The 18,650-nt window shown below is 41.2% G+C and overlaps 1 protein-coding gene across 24 annotated transcripts in view; it reads left to right on the top strand.

Annotated features, from left to right (window-relative positions):
• Window positions 1–18,650, top strand: part of LOC138180909 (ensconsin) — a 209,287-nt gene that overhangs the window by 136,717 nt on the left and 53,920 nt on the right. For 6 of the 24 annotated variants that reach the window (XM_069115235.1, XM_069115247.1, XM_069115239.1 and 3 more), the window contains exons 1-3: window positions 506–653; window positions 4,895–5,463; window positions 6,316–6,578. The exons of 15 other annotated variants lie outside the window; for them this stretch is intronic. In XM_069115235.1, the coding sequence (XP_068971336.1) occupies window positions 5,165–5,463; window positions 6,316–6,578 (562 nt within the window). In that variant the 5' untranslated portion in view covers window positions 506–653; window positions 4,895–5,164. Of the gene's footprint in view, window positions 1–505; window positions 654–4,894; window positions 5,464–6,315; window positions 6,579–18,650 lie in introns of those variants that run through there. 3 more of the 24 variants (XM_069115240.1, XM_069115245.1, XM_069115257.1) reach the window with 1 other exon arrangement.

Raw genomic sequence — 18,650 nt, forward strand, 5'->3', positions numbered from 1 at the left:
CGGAAGAGAGACGAAAGAAGGATCGAGCGAAGAAGAGAGAAGGAGTAGCCGGAGGTGGAGGGTTGACCATTTCGGGAGTGTCGGAGGTGGCGGCGCACGGCTGATCGATGCAACAGCAGCGCCGCTACGAGCAAAAGGGTAGGAGGCGTAGCGTAGTCGAAGAGAAAGGGCAGAGGGTAGCGTTCGTCGACGGTAGAGAGCCTCCCTTCTACCGTATGTCGGCCTCCTCCGTATCCCTCCGGTTCCCTCCCTCGGACCGTTGCACGCGTACTAACCGATCAGCGCGCGTTGGGCTTCGCTGTTGGACTCCGGTGCATCCCCCTCCAAGTCTTCCACCACCGCGAATTTTCAGATAGGGGTTGCTTCGACGCGACGCGACACGACGCGACGCGCGCCCTCTCTCTTCCTCCATTCTCCAACTATCCCTTTCTCGTTTCTACATCCTCTACCTCTGTCCTCTCTCTTTGTCGCTCTCGTACTCCCTCCCTCGCGGGCTCAGTTCTCGCCTGAAGACCGTGCGGTGTACAGGTGATCCGGCTTGTGCGTATTCAACCCTCTCTACGCTTGAGTTTGTCCGCCTGCTGATCGGGATGACGTGCTGCCGCGTTGCCACGAGGAGGACGCACGCTCTGTCCTGTCGTGTCGTCGACGAGGTGCGCTTCCTTCTCCTTTTTCTATTCCTCTGCAGATCCTTCTCGAGGACACGCGTTCCTTCGTCCGCGTTGTTCCGGTTGTGTGTCGTGTGGTCGGCCTTCGAGTGAACGTCGAGCAAATAGCCAAATCCTGACAGGTTGCCAGTTTTTTTTGCACGCGAATTTTCTTCCTAGTGTTCATTCCTGCGTGTTTCGCTCTTTCTTCGATGCACGGCATTGTTTCTATTGTACCAGGAATTACAATACAAAGATCGTGCAGGCGTAAGATCCTGTGCGCGAAGTGACTCGATACTTTTCCTCTGTGAGCCTGCTGTCTGGACGTCAGGTCTCCTTTGATGTTTCGATCGTAGGGACGGGACGATGAATCCGTTCGAGATTGTGCAGGACGTAATAATTCCTCTGAGATGAGTTTTCGATCACGTGGGTGGATGGTCGGCGGCGATACGGGCCTGTGTCTCGATGATTGCGCTAGCCTTTGAGAGTCCGGAAAGTATCTCGTTACTAACGTGACGGTCTAGTTATTGCAGCCTTTTCTTTTAATCTCGTTCCTTCAAGGAAGGTCCTTTCATCGTTTAAGGTAATTAGAAGTTCATTCGATAAAAGCACTCGCTTAAAGTACTTCTTTTGATGTTTAGACTACGAAACATGTAGTAAATTTGCATTAAAAACGAATCACACGATTCTTGCATCACGTGGTCACAATATGATGCTCGCGATATTCCAACTTTCCCGTCGCGTTTATCGTGCCGTGACGAATCATCCGCACACCTAGTGATTATCGAGATACTTGGTCCAGTATCATCTTTGTCGTTCTTCTCAATTAATAGGTTAAAGGCGTTTATTTCCAGAGGCGCGCAATTAACGTGATTAATACTCTGGCGAATTATACATTCGCGTATCCCGGGACAGAATGATTTATCCTTGGCGTACGTAAGCACCGGTATTAAGCAGCTAGGTGATTCTCACGGTGCTCTCTAAATAATAGGGAACGCTAAATTGGTTCTTGGTCTTGCGGGATCTAGCTACGGCGGAATCCACGACTTCACCAGCGTTTCGCTTTTTTCGCAACTTGTGTAACTTATCCCACCCACGTGTCTTTAAATTGGCTTAACCGCGAAGCTTGTTCCCGTTTGGAATCTCGTGCATCCTTTTCAAATTTAATATCTTTAAACTAGTCGCTCGACGGAACGTTAGTTTTTTTTTATTCAATGTAGCGGAACGATCCGTGGGCGAGAAAAAACAATAGAGCTTACAAGATAACCGATGAAACGTCTGGAAAACGGGAATACCGGTTACACGCGTCACGCGTCAAAAGAACGGAACCATTGTGCTCCATTTCTAAGGCCTGACGGAAGCTCGATGATTCGTTCGCCAGCTGGCAAGGCCGGCTCGCCGTCGACGAGTCTGTTTTTAGCCGAACACGTGAATTAGCTATCCTCGACCGAGCAAACGATCGGTCGGTTGCTTTTCAACTTCTTTCTACGTTTAACTCGTATCGATCCATTCCCCGCCTAATCCTCTCAGCACTTTCTGTCCGTATATTCCTGTCGACGTTTCAATTTATCCTGGGCGCTTCTGCCACCTGACCACGTGTCGAAATTGTCCTCTTCAACCGATGAACTTCCGCAGAAACGTCAAAGACAATTTTCTCATTAATCTGACACAGCCTGAGAACATTCGACGTTTGCGGTTGGATTCTCTTCCTCCGACTATATCTTCGTGTAGCAGTCGTCGCGGTTGGCAACGGTGACGGCGCCATCGATGTCACAGACACGCTATAATCCACGAAAATTAGGAGAGTGTCCGGTAGATCGTGAAGGTCACTGGTCCAAGTACTCTCGTGGACAAACGTGCCAGATTCAAACGATTTTACGATAAATCTTTCGTTATACGCCCTCGTTAACGCGTTCGCATTGAAACGCCACAATCCGATGGTTTGACGCACGAGCGAGCATACCAATCACATTTAACGGAATACGCGATCGCGAAATTTTTCCAGTCGAGCGCAACGCGTTATTCCAGCATTCGTATGCTACAATCGCGTTCTCTGTTCGGATCATAATTAATCCAGCTGGATTCGACGCGTGGACGAAAAGCACACAATCGCGGGGGTTTGTGTGGAATCTCGCGCGTTTTTATCGAGTGGTTTTCCGCGCGAAAGAGTTTTCGAAATACCCTTGAGCGACCGTCATTGAACCAACCTTTCTATACAGGCTTCGACTATAGAGAGCTTGCTATAGAGTACAGAGGACGAAGGGTATACAAAGCAGTCGAAAACAACGATCAGAGACGCGTACATTGTCTGATGGAAGGTGGGGTTAAACCGACAATTGTCTCGAGAATTTCCGGGCAAATGGTACCGCGACAGAAACAACGGCCATCATCGTGGCTGTATTCGGCACGCGGACGTTTATCGGGCAACGGATAACGCTCCGATTGTCGTAACGCGTCCCAACTGCACGTCCACGATTTTATCGTACCTTCCATATTCCCATCGGTAAATAATTCTTCGTAATTCTTTCGAATCGATCGTGTTCTTGCTCGGGAAAAATCATTTTGCCCGCTGTTGTTCTTCGTCGATATTGTTCCGGAACTATCGTGTTTTTTTTATCGTCGTACGATTTCTTTCTGCCGGATAATTAGCGCAGTTAGCGAAGCGTGAAGAACTCGCACGATGACAGTAAACTATGTCAGTAATAAGATTCTATTAAAGTTAAAATGAAATATTAATTTTACGAGGCTCGTTAGTGAGTTATTAGAGTTCTTCTAGAGGAGCGCTGTATGGCTTTTCCCGGAAGTAGAAAACTGTATCATTACCAAGTTTTATTAGCTGTCCTGGGATATTTGAATTTTTACATGTCAGTCTCGACCTTAGTTTAGCAAATAAAGAAGATCGCAACGTATTAAGAAAGTGTTCGACGTACAACTGAAACAAGAAATTACGTATGGCAGATTCTTCGAGTCTTTTTAAAATTAGAAATATTTTTGACGTCAGAAAAAACGTTGCAGGATTCGTGTCAGAATGGAATAGTTAATATTGCACGAGGATCTTTATCGGATTATCAAAACTCTTCCAGGCTTATAATATATGATTCTATCAGAAAATAGAATTTAAACAGCAAGAGCGCTTTTTCTAGCAAAACCAATACCGTTCTTCCATCATCAAACGCTTTCCCCTTTTCATAATATTTGTATTGGACGTTCGAGCGTTCTTTCGAATACCGGCGCTTCAATCAGCTTTGTTTGCGTTGACACAACCACTATCGCCAGTAGCGAACACCAAATACCGCAAACATTACAGTAGCAGTTGTACAGTTACGAAGTCTTGACGTCTGAAGAAAGGCAATCGAATCACCATTGACCAATATTTTCACGATGGCGTTGAATTAATAGCGGAAGGTTATAGCGAACGCTGGGCGTAATGCAAACGAGTCGATGCACTTTCGTGCAGGATGGCAGGCCGCGTGCTCTGTTTCAGCTTTCACGATATGCCGTTCTCGGTGCTGTCGTGGTCGAAAGTCGCCAGTAAATTTTCCAACGGTTGGCAGTTGGCCAGACATTTTTATTACGGCATACGCCTCACGGAATGTTTCCTGGTCTTCGTCGCTAACTAACGCCATTTCCTGGACGTATCGTTTCCACCCTTAGCGTTGCTAGCCGCTCCTTACGCCGATAGCGCACGCTCGTCCCGTGCTTTATGGAAACGACCCAAACTTCTCGATCAGCTTCTCCCTCTAGCTCATTCCACCCTTATATTCTCGTAAACGCGTTTACATCGAAGTTACGTGTGGCCGCTGCGGCGGTACACGTCGGCTACGAGGGATTTGTAGGCCGCGCTCGTGAGCGTGCAAATCAGTCTACGTGTAAAGTTTTTATCCAGAACTATCTACGTGCACGTTGTTCGCGATGGTGCTCCGCCGTTCCACCCTACGCGAGGACGAGCTTCCTCTTCGACCGTTGTAACCGCAGCGTTTAATTATTTCAAGCTGGCTGCTCCTTGGAGATAATGTTTCTTGATTTTACCAAAGTACACGGTGAAATTCGAGCTGTATTTCTCTTACTACATACATATGAAATGCAGGGGTTGGATAGCGTGCATCTGCCGTGGGAATTTTAAATTTCAAGATAAGCCTGTCAGGATGGTAACTGGTCGCTTGAGCATAAGATCCCCGTAGTCGACCACGCATACATATTTCCTTCCTCTGCGTTTATTTCGTTTAATTTAAACGTTGAAACAATAGCTGTAGACGGGGGTCGGGTAACGATGTAGTATCGAGCGATTCTTGCGACGGTGGAACCGCGGGCTACGGGTTCCCTAGAAGCAGACGACGAGGATGTCGACGTTGGAAGCACGTGGCCAGGATTGGTGAAACGTATCCGACGAATACGCCAAGCACCGAGTTGAACGTGCGAGTTCGAGTGCGTTCGAACTTGGTGAACGAGGGAACAGAGGAGGAAGTTAAAGAAGAAGAAGGGTGGTCCGTAAGGGCCACGGCCATGGGGGAGGCAGTATGTTCTCCGAGCTGTGCAGGGAGACTTTGCGGAAGGCAGCCGTGTGCTACAGTTCTGGTCGTGCAGGAAGTTCATCACCATCACCACCAACGTCTCCGCCGCCATCTCCCGCCAAAGAAGCAAAGACTACTGCCAACGTTGACCTGGCAAATGTCCGTGACGCCTGCCACGAAGCCAGAGATTCAGGGACCAGCGGAAGAAGATCACCGCAGCAGCCGTCGTCGTCAGCAACGTGCACTACGGAGTTCCGTGACTTCACAGGAAGGAGATCGCCCACAGCTTCAGGCGACTCCAGGGAGTACGTTTACAACCGTCGCGAAATGCTTGCCTCTCTGGTATACGATCGCACGTCGCGTTGCTTTTGATCTCGGCTCCTTTCATATTCTTGTCTGTTTGTACAGATTGAATGACATGATAATCTAAAGAGGGATGAAGTCAAATGTCAAATGTTTATAAAGCACGTAAGCTTAAATGTCAATTGTCCGTGAATCAAGAAAATATGCAAAAGTATGCACAATTTGTTTGAGAAGCAAGGGAATTGCGAATATATTACGTCGAATATTGATCATATTTGTAAAAATTGTTCGTTTTATTCATCGTTAGCGGTTAACCAATCATCGCCTTAATTTTTAATTTTATATAGTACTCTAAAAATTGTATATGGTATATAAAATACGCTAATTAATATATTCGTGTCATCTTGTTAAACGATCTCAGAACGAACACTAATCAATAATCGAAGAGATATAAATTTCATTCCTTCTCAAACAGACCGTGCGTATACATCTAAGTAGAATATCGCAGTGCTTACAGTGGATATAAAGTAGTGCCGAACCAGACACAGTCCAAATGTACTTATTCCCTATTCCATCCGCAATGACGCAGTTCCTCAATGCGGGCGATAATCTTTACGCTTATTGAAATCTTCCCATAAAAATTCAACGTTTTTCAAGCCAATGAAAGAATATCGTCGAGATCGAGCCACGTGGGGAATCGTACCGGAAATTCGATCGTTTCTACGAGGCCCGGGGGTTCGCGATTTCCGCGCGGCTAATTTAAGTTCCCGTCGAGATCGAAAGTTCGTTAACGATCGAATTGGCCGTCTGGCGAATGAAAGCGCGTAAACGTATTCCCGTCACGGAATCCCCAGGAAGCGTTCAACGGTGTCCGGCGATTTCGGGAAAAGATTGGGCTGCCCCGAAGCGAAGGACGGGAAGCGAGGTTCGGTTACGGCAGACACGAGGGACGGACGATCAGTGTCCCCAGAAAAGGGACGACAGTGGGAAGACAACAGGGGATCAAGCGGAGGATACGAGTATGGCCGACCAGACTCGAGACTCGGTAGACAATCCCCTGGATCTCCAGGATCGTCGCCCGAACCAGAGGACAACTCCTCAACTTCTGGCGACGAAGGTATTGTTTCTCTTTGTCGTTGATGTTTCCTTGCTAGCGTGCCATAGTACGTGCTACAAATAGAGCATTTATTTTTATGGAGAGTAGATCAATATGAGAATAGTAGAAAAGTGTCTATGTTGGATTTTTGATTGTTTATACACCCTCGTTCACAAGTATTAAGACGCCTGCTAGTTTCGTACAGAACCCGATAACTGATTCAAATTATTATAATTAATATTTCGTATTTCGAATTTGTAGAATTTCGTATTCTGTACAAAATATAAGGCGTAAAATTGTGAAGATTATTTGCGACAATTTCAGATGAGAATAATCAATTAACAATCATACGTTGGTATTTTCATAACTTCCTGGTTTGAAATAGCCGAAAATATCTCAGATGAACTAAACAACCCGAACTTTGTATCTGACATATGGAATCAGTCAATGAATAAGGATATATAAAACTCGATAGAACATCTAATTACTATATTAATATAAATATATATATATTTACAAATCGAATAGTATAAATATCAAAATTGACTAAGACAATGGTCGAAGGATACGGCGTTTAATTAATTATCAAACCAAACAGATGACACTTAACACTGATAGCACTGATTGATTGAACGATTAAATCTAAATTCTTAAAATCTAATTCTTAAAATCGTGACCTACAACGCTAATTTTCAATCCACCATCTACGGAATGAAAATTCGGATGTACCTGAAATTATTTATAAAGCGATGTTACGTAAGTGGTACATGGTCTACAGTCTGAACAATGTGTGTTTATAAAATTTAGGCAGCATAATTGATAGGATCGTTAATGGCTTTAAGCAAAAACGAAAGTAGTTATGTGGGACAAGTTGTCCGTCGTATTCGTCGTCGATACACGGTAATTAACGGAGGAAATCGAGTTTGCCAAGCCAGTGGCCATCGTGATAGCTCCATCCAGGCAAATTAGCAGCGCAAGGACACGCGAATTGAGTTTTCGAAGTTTGTCCGGAACATATTCGTCATTTTTCTAGATATTTTTCCAAAGCTCGTTTGCAGTGGATGATAAATATTAGCAAACTTCGATTGGTAAAAAAAAAAGTTAAAGGAAATCACAGCATCCGCGAGAATTCTCTCAGCTTCGTTTATCTTGTTCGTGTATTCGTCGCGGCACGAGTACTCGCACTTTAAAAAACTTGACTATCGCCCGTTCAGAGAGCAAATATTCACTAAGTTTACGTACGTTCGCAGTCTTTTTTGAATTCTCGAAATAGTAGGCGGGCACGTGAACAATTCACCAGCCTTTTTACTGCTCTAACGCGATTTTCGTTTCACAGAACTAACTTTCCACGAGGGTTGTATGGAAGCTTTTATGGCATCAAGCAAACGCTTTCAATACGATTAAATGTTGAAAGGCGCGTGAGGTATTTAAATTTCTAAATTCCCAACTTAAAAAATTTCAAATATTTTAATATGCAGAACATTAAATAATTAGATTTTCCTAGTTCCTAAATGTCACAATTTTCTAATATTTAAATATTCCAACGTTAAGAATATTTGATTTTCCAGATTTTTAAATAAATCAAATATTGAAAGTTTTCAATTTTAAATGTCTTACGATTGGACTCGAATAAGAAACTTTCCACTTATCGTATCATCTAATCACAGATATACTTTTCATATGATATCGTTAAATGTATCACTGAGCAACTTTAGCGATCTCTTTAAATCATCTGTCTCCGATCTAACGATCCTTCAAATCCAAAGGTAGATTACGAACAATTAACTCACAGTCAGCTCGACTTCTTGTCGTCTGCGGTATCTCTGTGAGAAATTCGTTTGTGAAAGAAGAGCGCGATTTACCGCTACGGCAAACCAGCCGGAAGTTCCTTTCCCGCGACGCTTTCTTTGTCAGACTTCAAACGACTTTCCGCCTTTTTATCGAGCTACTCGTCGACGATCTTCTTTGCCGCGAAAATTTGTCCCGTTCCGGAAAGCGAAGGCGAAGAATTTCGTTCGATAAAATTCAGCTGATTGTGAGATACTCGGTGATCGACCCGCATAAAACAAATGAATCCCATTATCGAGTCTCTTTCATTTGTACTTTGCGTACTCTGCCATGGATGTTTATACGAACGTGTTCAGCGAGCAAACTTAAATTGGCATCTTAAATAATTTTTCGTATTTTCATTTTTCTGGGAACGAACGAAAGTTAAAGGCACGCTTTCGGAAATTTCACTTCGTTTAATGCTTTGAAGTTTCCAGTGAAACTCGATGCTTTCCTTCATATGATTTTGCATACACTGCATTACGTTCGCGATAGATACAATGCTGTATGCTAACAAATATTCGTATGATCTTTCTCTGTTTTATAAAATTTAACATAAGTACAGTATCGGTCAGAAGCATTTCGACATCTGTCCGTTACATGTATTGGAAACCTCTAAGAAATTTTAGTTCATTTTGTATAATATAGAGAGAGAAGAAATAGCAGCAAAATATATATATATATACGAGGAGTATTCATAATAATTTATATTGAATATATACAGTGGTATAATAATTCTCCCCGAAGAATTACTCGTATCGATTATTCAGGATCACATTAATCAAGCAGATAAAAACTAAATTACTATATATCAAATGTCCTCATGACAAATAATATACCTGCTCGCGCGCTATTTAAAAAAAGAAAAAGAAACAATTCTAGAGTAAAATCGGTACGATACGTATAACCTAAAAATACCTATCGACTCGAATCTACATCGCATTGGTTGTCAGTGACCGTGTTAAAAGTAAATATACCAAAGCGTTAGGAAATCCCAGGCAGTAAAATAACAGATCGCAGAATACCCTTTCGCTCGTTTCTTCGAAACTTTTCCCTCGACTAACTAAATCTAAAACAATTTCTCGCCGTTCGTTCAATGCGTCGGCGCAACTAATCAACTCTGGAGTCGTACCTGTATCGCAAACGTTCACGTAATCCCGAAACAAATCACTTTTGATGTGACGTTTTATTCGATCAGGTCGGATAGGACAGGAATTGGGCCGCGATTCAACTTCTCGCCGTTTGAGAGTCGAAATTTTGCCACGCCATCCGATATTTGTTTGGCCCAATTCGCTTTCTTTCTTTCTTTTTTTTTTTTTTTTTTTTGCCGAACGCTTGGCGAGTCTCGCCAGTAGCAAGGCATAATAACGAATGAAACACGATGTTTCGATGTCTCCCATTTTAATTCGAGCTGACGCAACTTCTTTTCGTTTCTGAACGAGACTGTTGGCTCGTTGCATCGAACGATTTCGATCCTGGCCGCCGAGAAAGCTCGCGAATATATGCGGTGTGCTGATCGGCAATGCCTTCGAGCGCAAGAGACGAGCTGTCTAGAATTCACCGAGATATTCGAGGGTACGAGGAGCTCCGCGTCGACAAACAATTTTTTATCAACGCCCGGCGTGTTCTCCTATCGATTTTGGCTCGTAATCTCGACAAGGATTATGCGGAAGTGAGCGATACCCGTGTGGTGAGGGAAATCAATAATATCGTTGGACAATGATGCGCCAAAGGTAGAACGATAACGCTCCGTAATTGTCCTGTACTGGTTCATACTTGTAAAGACTGTCCATTAAATGTACAGGAATGTTTACGATCACTGAAGCGTTACAAAAAGAAATCTCAGATCTAATGAACTTATAGTATTCAACAGAGAAGTGATAAATATTTGACCAATGGAAACCTTGAAGTAAATCTGCTTGGAATTATATGAAATCTTGTATTCATTATATTTACAAGTTATATAGAATCGTATTCATTTCAAACTTTGTCTCTAATATTTAAATTGAATCTTTGAAAAAAAAAAAAATATGGATAAGATGAAGAAATAACCTGATTTGAATCTTCCAAATTCTTATCAAAGACTTATCAAAAACTAGTGGAAAATATAAGTAATACAAAATACAACAGGAATATTTGAAGACATATACCAATGCATGATTCTTAAATGTCATTCATAATTTGAAATGAAAGAAATATACGTCGAACATCTTCTACAAATGAACAAACAAATTTTTTATAGAAAATGAAATCTTCGATAGATCCTTCCCTTAACATTCTCTTCTTCTTGATGATCCTCGTAAATAAAAGACAACACATCTAACCTCTTATTTTTTCGAAAACTTATTCCACTGTATTTATATTATATTTCCTACAAAACTTTATACTTGAAGTCAAATTACTTCATAACTGTATCACCATATTGTTCATAGCGCGCAACGATATCCGAGCCCTTGTTCGCTCTTCGTAGTCTTCCGACAACTCTGACGCATAATCTCCGACGGATTACGGAGGTAACATCGGTGATAAACGCGAATCTGAAATCGGAATTGGCACGGAACCGCGACAAAACCGTTTTGACGATCGATGCTCGCCTTTGATCGGCGTAATTGTTTCGAAAGCAAGTAGTAACGAAACGTAGAAGCTAAAGCTTGTTGATGGAATAGGATGTTCTCTCGTATCTCACTTGAACGTCGTTACACGCTGGGATATCGTGTACTTACGCAGGGAAATGGAGAGAGGCAAATAGAAGATATGGACAAGGAGGAAGTGAGAGAAAGGGGTTACAGAAGCCTGTGAATTATGGGCGTTAGCAGGTCGACTTGATAATGCGGTCTCGCAATGCGGTACAGTCGTTTCCTACGATTTGCGTTGTTTAACGAACTTGCGTTCCGCCTGCTTCCCTTCATCGATCGAAGATTCATCATAATCCTACAACGAGAAAGTACGTTAGAACGTTAATGCTCCTCCAACGTGGCAACGTCCACGAGAAGCCTCTTCAACTTGGAGATCTTGTTTGCGATCGCGGCGAACCAGTTCCGGACTTACATCGAGCTCTTGCTCTATCTTTGGTATGTAAATGCAGATTACGCATCTGATGAATATTTATGGGATATATGTCGGCGATTCACGTGCAAGTGGTTTTTTCTTACGGTGTACTCCCTCGGAGTTGAAGAGTTTGTAAATACATAGTTGAATAGTCTAAGGGTGTAGCCTAAGGGGTGGTTGGATGTTGTTCGTGGGAGTTTCCGTTCCTCCGTCGAAGTAGCAATTTCAGCATCGTGCTTTTGTGTCGATGATAACATGAACAATCGGTGGTAATTGATTAAAAGGTAAATTTTAATTACGTTGCAACGCCACGAAATTAATATCGATCGCGGCAGGTTCGTGGTCATAGAAACTAGCCGATTAAAATTATAATATCCCCGATTTTCCTGGTTCAGCTACGCTGCTTTCCCTCATTTTGCCCAAATAATTTCCAGCATCCGATTCCGGCTCCTCATTCTCAGTTTACCGTTGTCGAAGTTTCGTTGCCGTTAGAATTTAGGATCTGTGGGTATCGCGCGGAGGAGGAAACTTTCCGCACTTTCATAGACTTGTCGAGAATTCTATCGAAGTTTCCATGTCACGAAAGGGATTGCGATGAATTGTTTGGTCGCAGCACGTGGAAACGTTCCCCGCGGAAGCTGCCGGAAACGTGTTTGCGCGTTGTCTTCCGTGCCGTGTTTACGTAAGTTCAGACCGCTCGGCTTTTCTTCGAAACGGATTGTCGCGAAAAACGTGAAAGAAAAAAGGAATATTATACGGAAAAGTAAAACACCCGATAAACGTAGAGGATACCCTTGCTCGCTCGTTTGCACGAGGATCATCATCTATATTTCTCTCGTGATTTTCTTCGCGAGGATCATCATCTCTATTTCTCTCTCGTGATTTTCTCCCACGCTTTTCGAAAGGAGAATAAGTCCATAGAAAATCACAACGCGCTTCATCCTGGCAAACACGTCAACATCGATATCCGTGGCGGCGTTATCGATACTGGTTTTTAATTGCATCCCACTCGTGTAATCCTAGATTAATTGCCCTAATCACGTGCGATGAGCTTGAGCGAAGCACACGAGGCAAACGGAAATTTCAGTATCATATAATATCGTAGCTTTACGATCCTGCTACTAGAAGGAAACTTCTTTTGCTATTTTCTGAGGAATTAAGATATGAAATATTCTTCTATCTGTATAAAATAAATACGAAAGATATCATTTTAATAAATAAATAATATATTTATACAATAACTTTTAACAACTATCATCAAGGCAAATCGTTTTTTCATCGTGGTAAATTTTTGTTGTTATTTTAAAAATGAATAAAGTCAAATGAAATTAAGTGTCTTATTATTGTTTAATATCAGATAAAAAATAGAAATGTCATCGTAGGAAATTTTAACCGTGTTAGCCTTTAAGGTATAACAGGGTGGTAAAATCGGACGTTCATTCTCTGTTATACAAAAACAATAGTTACTCTTCTTGGCACTTGTATCGTCCCTTTTCGACGTAGCTATGCTGCTGACTAGCTGTGGTACGAATATATATTGTTCGTACATAGCAAGATGGTTAATGGAAGAAATGTAGGTCTGATTGATTTATGATGCAATAGGACAACCTTCCGTGACATATTCCTAAAAATAGGGTACTCGTATTTTTCGTTGCTGACCGAGATGCAAGTCTGTTATCTACATCTATAGATCAGAGAAAGAGTGAACAAAGTATCGTCTGATCGAGCAAAAGTTTCTACTTTTGTTCGACAGAAGTTGAAGCCAAAAAGTGGAAGGCACAAAGATCTGCGCGATATTTTCGACTGTCGGTTGACCGATTGTAGTATGAGACTTCTATTCTCACAGTTAATAACCAACGCTATATAATGCACTATATAAGATCATAATTACTCGAATAACATCAAGTAATAATTTCATTTAAAACACATACAATTTCTCATCAATAATACCTGAAATAGTGTTCCAGTAAAGCCTGCATGTGTTAACAGTAGCGAAGAACCCTACTTAGCTGTTATTTTATTGACTAGAAGTTACGTATGGTATGAAACATATATTAGACGCTATTTTTGCTTAGTTAAACAGTACGTATCTTATCGCTGCACCGTCTCAAAATGGCTGATAATCAGAATGATACTCGAGACTCTACGTAATTCAGTTGATGGGCCGTATCGATGATCGAAACAAATGTCAGGTCCCTCGAGAAGGACGAAAGTAGCAATTTCTCGGGGATCATTTGAAGGGTGGTTTCAGTGATGGGACGTAATAAGTCGGTAGTCGGTGTCGATAGGAATCGCTGACTTCGGTCTGGCTCCTTCGAGCCGGGCTAGTCCTCACGATTGAAGAGGGAAGCCTTTTCTTCCTCTGCCGCGCGATACTACAGCAGCCGAAAGTGCCGAAGTTACCTCGCGGCTTGCCAACTTGGAACACTTCAGACCCTCTTCACCGCTTTGCTTTCGTATACGCGATTTCTCTCTAACCCTTTTGCTCGACTCGTGCTCCATCTCGCGCAATTCTTCCCTCAGAGTCGAGGCAATTTCGCAAGGACCGTACTCTTGCTCGGAATAACGAACAAGAAAATACCTAGGTATACGTAAGCTTCCGGCGAAATTCTGTCGCGCCTTATCTGTCTCCGCGATAAATTTCTGCGCCAACTCCGAAAATGATTTGTGGCTCGTATATAATTCATGTAAGAAGTTATGCATATATATGGGCTGTCGTGTATCTGGTGGAACAGTCAGGTATAGCGTGACTGTACGTGAAGAAATGTAAAATGCAATTTTTTCATTCATTCTCAGGACGATATTTCTCGACTAGATAAGATATTGAATTAAAAAATTTGTCGAGTTCGATTACATGTTCGAGCTCTATTTTCTCAAAAAACGAAAGTCTTAAACAAACAAGAATTTTACCGTATGTTTTTGTACCTTTTCTCGCGCGTAGAATAATCTTCGATCAATTGTTATCGAATTATACATGCACGTGTGTTCAACGAGTTTTCAAACTCGATTTTCTCAAACACAGAGCCTCGTACGAAGAAACTTTATCCCATATTTCCGATTCATGTTTTCAGTAAAATCATCTCGCCTCTAAACCAAACACCGGAAGTACGCTCTTAATTTCTTAATGCTTGTACATACCTGAATCTTCTATTCACTTGTTGTCTGTTGAATTGTTTTTTGATTCGTGTCTTTTCTTTGTTTCGTTGCAGGTGAGTATTCCACGATATGGATAAGGAAGCCCGTTTAATTCTGAAAAACGAAGAATCCAGTCAACGAGTGCACATAAGTATAACAGAGGTTGAGAAAAAGTAAATTAGAAGTACGTCGAACGTTGGAGAAATTCCATTTACGTGGCTAATCACGAGCCAAGGGTGGCTCTTACGTTTTTCGTCGAGACCACTTTGCGTTTTCGCTTTTTTCCTGCTTTTCTACCACCACTATTGTACCAAATTAAAAGACCTAGGCTTTCTCGTGCCGAAGCCAATTCGTAGTAGGCTTCTCGAGCCTTATTCGAAAACGCGGAGACACGGCCTCGTCTGTAGGCTATCCGCGCTTTCCTCGGCATTTTTCATGAAAATAGAGTCCATTGTTCGCGCGGTGATCGTCCGTGGACGAATAGCTTCGTTCTGGTAATTGGAGCAGACCTGGCACGGAGTACCAATTAAACTTATATCTAGCGATGTCTTTGTTGTCGCCGGTTGAATGCGGTCGCGTGCCTAAATTCCTAGCTAAATGAGTTTGCCGGCCATTGATTCGGTAACGATGTCGCGGTGAAAATTCCCTCGCTCGTATTTCGATAAACGACGAAATCGTGGTAGCTTAATCGGATCAAGGAAGAATATTATCCAGTTAACCGAAGAAGACGAGATAACTCGTCGTTCGTATCGTGTTCGTCTTTTCGGGAATGAAAATTTATTCTGATCAGACATTTTTTTTTATGGAATTTTATTAGTACTATTAAATTTCCTTCTATAAAAATATATATAGAAAAGAATTCTATACAATATGTATAGAAGAAAGAAATTAGAGTTTAGAAATAAATTCTAAACGTTTACCTGTCGTTTAATTATTCCGTGCGATGTAAAGTCGCAAAATTGTAATAGATAAATCTGTAATCTACGATTTGTAACTTGCCAATTGTAAATTGATACTTATACTCGGTAAATTTTTGTATAAAAGAGGCTGGGAAAGATAAATGGACAACGAAGAGAGATATAGGAAATAGTGGTAACAAATGAAATACTTAAAAACACAAAAAAGAGTCTTAAAAATCAAAGAAATCGTGGCTTTATCATAAATCAAATCTAGCTTTAATTACTTCCATTCGATTGCCAATCTCTTAAACATAGGAATAAATGATATCGTATTTACATTTACATGGACTGAAGCCATTCTGAAACCAACTGAAATTGATTTGTCTTGACGAATTTTTAATTTCGTAATCATAAAAGTTTCTAATTATGGGGCGAACGGTTTATCGTATTATGCGATATAATACACCTTGATATTTCAAGATAGATAAAAATTATGATTTATAACGATACCGACGGAGGCGAAATGGAATTTTTTTCCAGTTATAAAATGTCTACCTTTCCTTGGAGGAAAACTTACTGGCTTTATCGCGGAGAAAGTGTCACTTTCGTAGCTGTTAAGCGAGGCGTGGAATTTTCATTACGCTCTCTATACTTGGTAGTTTCGCGTTTCATTCGCCAAGATTTTCCCGGCGAATTCTCCTTGTTACGTAGTCTTTATATAACCGGCATTTCTCCACGCGGTACGCGCGATAAATACATTCTTAATCAGCGTTTCGTAAACACCGTGCTGAGAGTGAAGTTCTCGTCTCGGAATAACAGGCTCATCGGGCTCGTTTCGAATGCTAATTAACCGTAGCAAATTCTAACGAACGATCCGTTTTATAAACCGAGTTAAGAACATGGCTCTAAAGACGTCGTACGAACGTACCTACGAGGAAGCAGATCGCTTCACTTGTTTCCTCGTTTCTATCGAGTTCGCTTCTTGCTTCGACGGCAGATTTGATAGAAATGGAAGTACGGCGAAACGATGCTGTAGATTGATCATCGCGAGATTATTATAAAGTTACCTGGATGGAGGATCATCTTCGAACATTTCGCTGTATATCGTAGCGAATCGCAGAACGTCCTTCCAATATCGCAGTAGAAAAGTGTAAATACAGGAGGATTTCAAAGTTATCTCTATTACAAGGTTATTCTGTTACGATCAATTCTTCGTATTCTTTGTCCTCGTTTGTTCTTTTTTTCGTCGTTATTATGCAGTGACTACAAAAGGTATTGGCACACCAATGTATTTATTATAGCATTTACATGCCAATAAATTAGTTCAAGTTATATTAAATTTCGTATTATTTAACAGCAACGTTTACTCGACCACAAAAATTTGATGCCATGAGAATGAAATGGCAGATTTAATAAAAATAAAAACGCTTGATTGGAAAATAAGGATATATGCAAATACTTTTTGTAACTATTGCATATCTGTCTGCCTACTGTCTACACTTTTTGCATAATTGGATTTTAGTGCGTTTTTTTTCCACGATTTTCTATACATGTATAGTCACATCTGGAGATTGTAGGTAATCAAATTCAATCGGTTTCCGTTCTAAATCCTGGTAAACACTAATTGCAAATATATGCACGGATTTCACAAAATACAAGCACATGGTGTATCAGGAAGGTGAACCGAGTGGTTTTTCTCATGGCTGCTTTCTGATCGATCGATGGAGGATGCATTTCGTTGATAGTTTCTTTTGCTCGGTTGGTTGCATTTACGTTACGTTATCGCTTTTTCCTTTCTTCTCGCACTCGTTTAGTCGAAGTCGTTTAAAAATTGCACCACGTGAAAAGCTTTTACCATAACTATTGCATTGTCCGACAAGGTTTATTGTTAATTCTGTCGTAGCCACGACCAATGGTTTTCGTTCTCCGTCATGCACTCTTTATTATTTTCCCTGTTACATGTTTCATTGTTCTAATACTCTCAAGTAAGAAGGTTCTCTCCAGCGAAACAAAATAATTACGCAACGTTTCTGAAAGCGTTTATTAAGCCGTTTTCATTTACAAAGATCTTGTGTTCTAAATACGTTTGCCTTTTATTTCCTTTCAGACTTCTCGCGTTTCATAAAAAACAAAGATATCAAATTCTTTCAAACTCGGTGTTGCATGTATACGTAACATTGTACTTTCGTAAGTTATTGATTATCTGAACAATAAATGTATTTATTTTCGGTAAAAGTACTTCCAATACAATAATACGTTGACTTTATAAAACCGCTTTACCGACTTTATAAAAGATATGTTTCTATTGATAATAAATAAAATAATTTTTATACAGAGTATAGGGAGAGAATACAGTAAGTCACGTGTTTTATGTTTTAGGGAAGGACAATGTTTAAATTCAGCACGTTGTTCATCGATCTCGTCTTCCCAGAATTGTCTGCCTATTTGGCTTTCAGACTAGAAGTAGTGTGTTTTTTCACCCTCTTCATGGTTTTACAAATATTTTATAAATACGTATCGACGTTAAAATATTGGAAATATTAAAATATTTTTTCTTAATAGTTATACCTCTATTTGATTTATAAAACTTTGTTAATCTATCAGTTACATTGAAAGACCTACATCTTCCAGCTCAACAGGTTCTTTCCATTTTCTACTCCTTTTTCATCGCAAAGTAACAAAATCAGAAGTCATCAAAAATTAATGAAAGAATCAGTATTCTCCTTTCCTATTTTATCAAACCAGTCGTTTTCGGAACAAAGGTGTTTTTCGCACTTTCCTTTCACTCGTTAATTTTAAATTATCGATATAGTCAACAAAGTTATCTACATGGGAGTACTCTGCTTAAAGGTTTTACCATAGGCGCAGCACGTAATTCCACGGTGTTTTAATTAAATTCGACTTAGGGACACGAGGGTGCATGTGTTTCTCGATACGTGCCTAACATTTCTCGTGAATCGCGTTCACGGAGGCTCTCGTGGCTCCCTCGAGGCAGTCCCGACGACGATGACGACGACGACGAGAGTGCTCGTTGCGCTGACATGGTGGAAACGCAATGAAAATGCTCGAAAGTTAAGAAACGCAGACATCAACGATGTCCTACGTGAGAACGCGCCGTTGACCGACAGACTGTGCAAGAAGAGGGTCTGAATTGAGTGGCGAACATGTTGTTTGACGAAGAATG

Source organism: Bombus flavifrons, chromosome 6 (genome assembly GCF_040668555.2).
Source record: "Bombus flavifrons isolate JBK064 chromosome 6, iyBomFlav1_principal, whole genome shotgun sequence".
NCBI lineage: Eukaryota > Metazoa > Arthropoda > Insecta > Hymenoptera > Apidae > Bombus > Bombus flavifrons.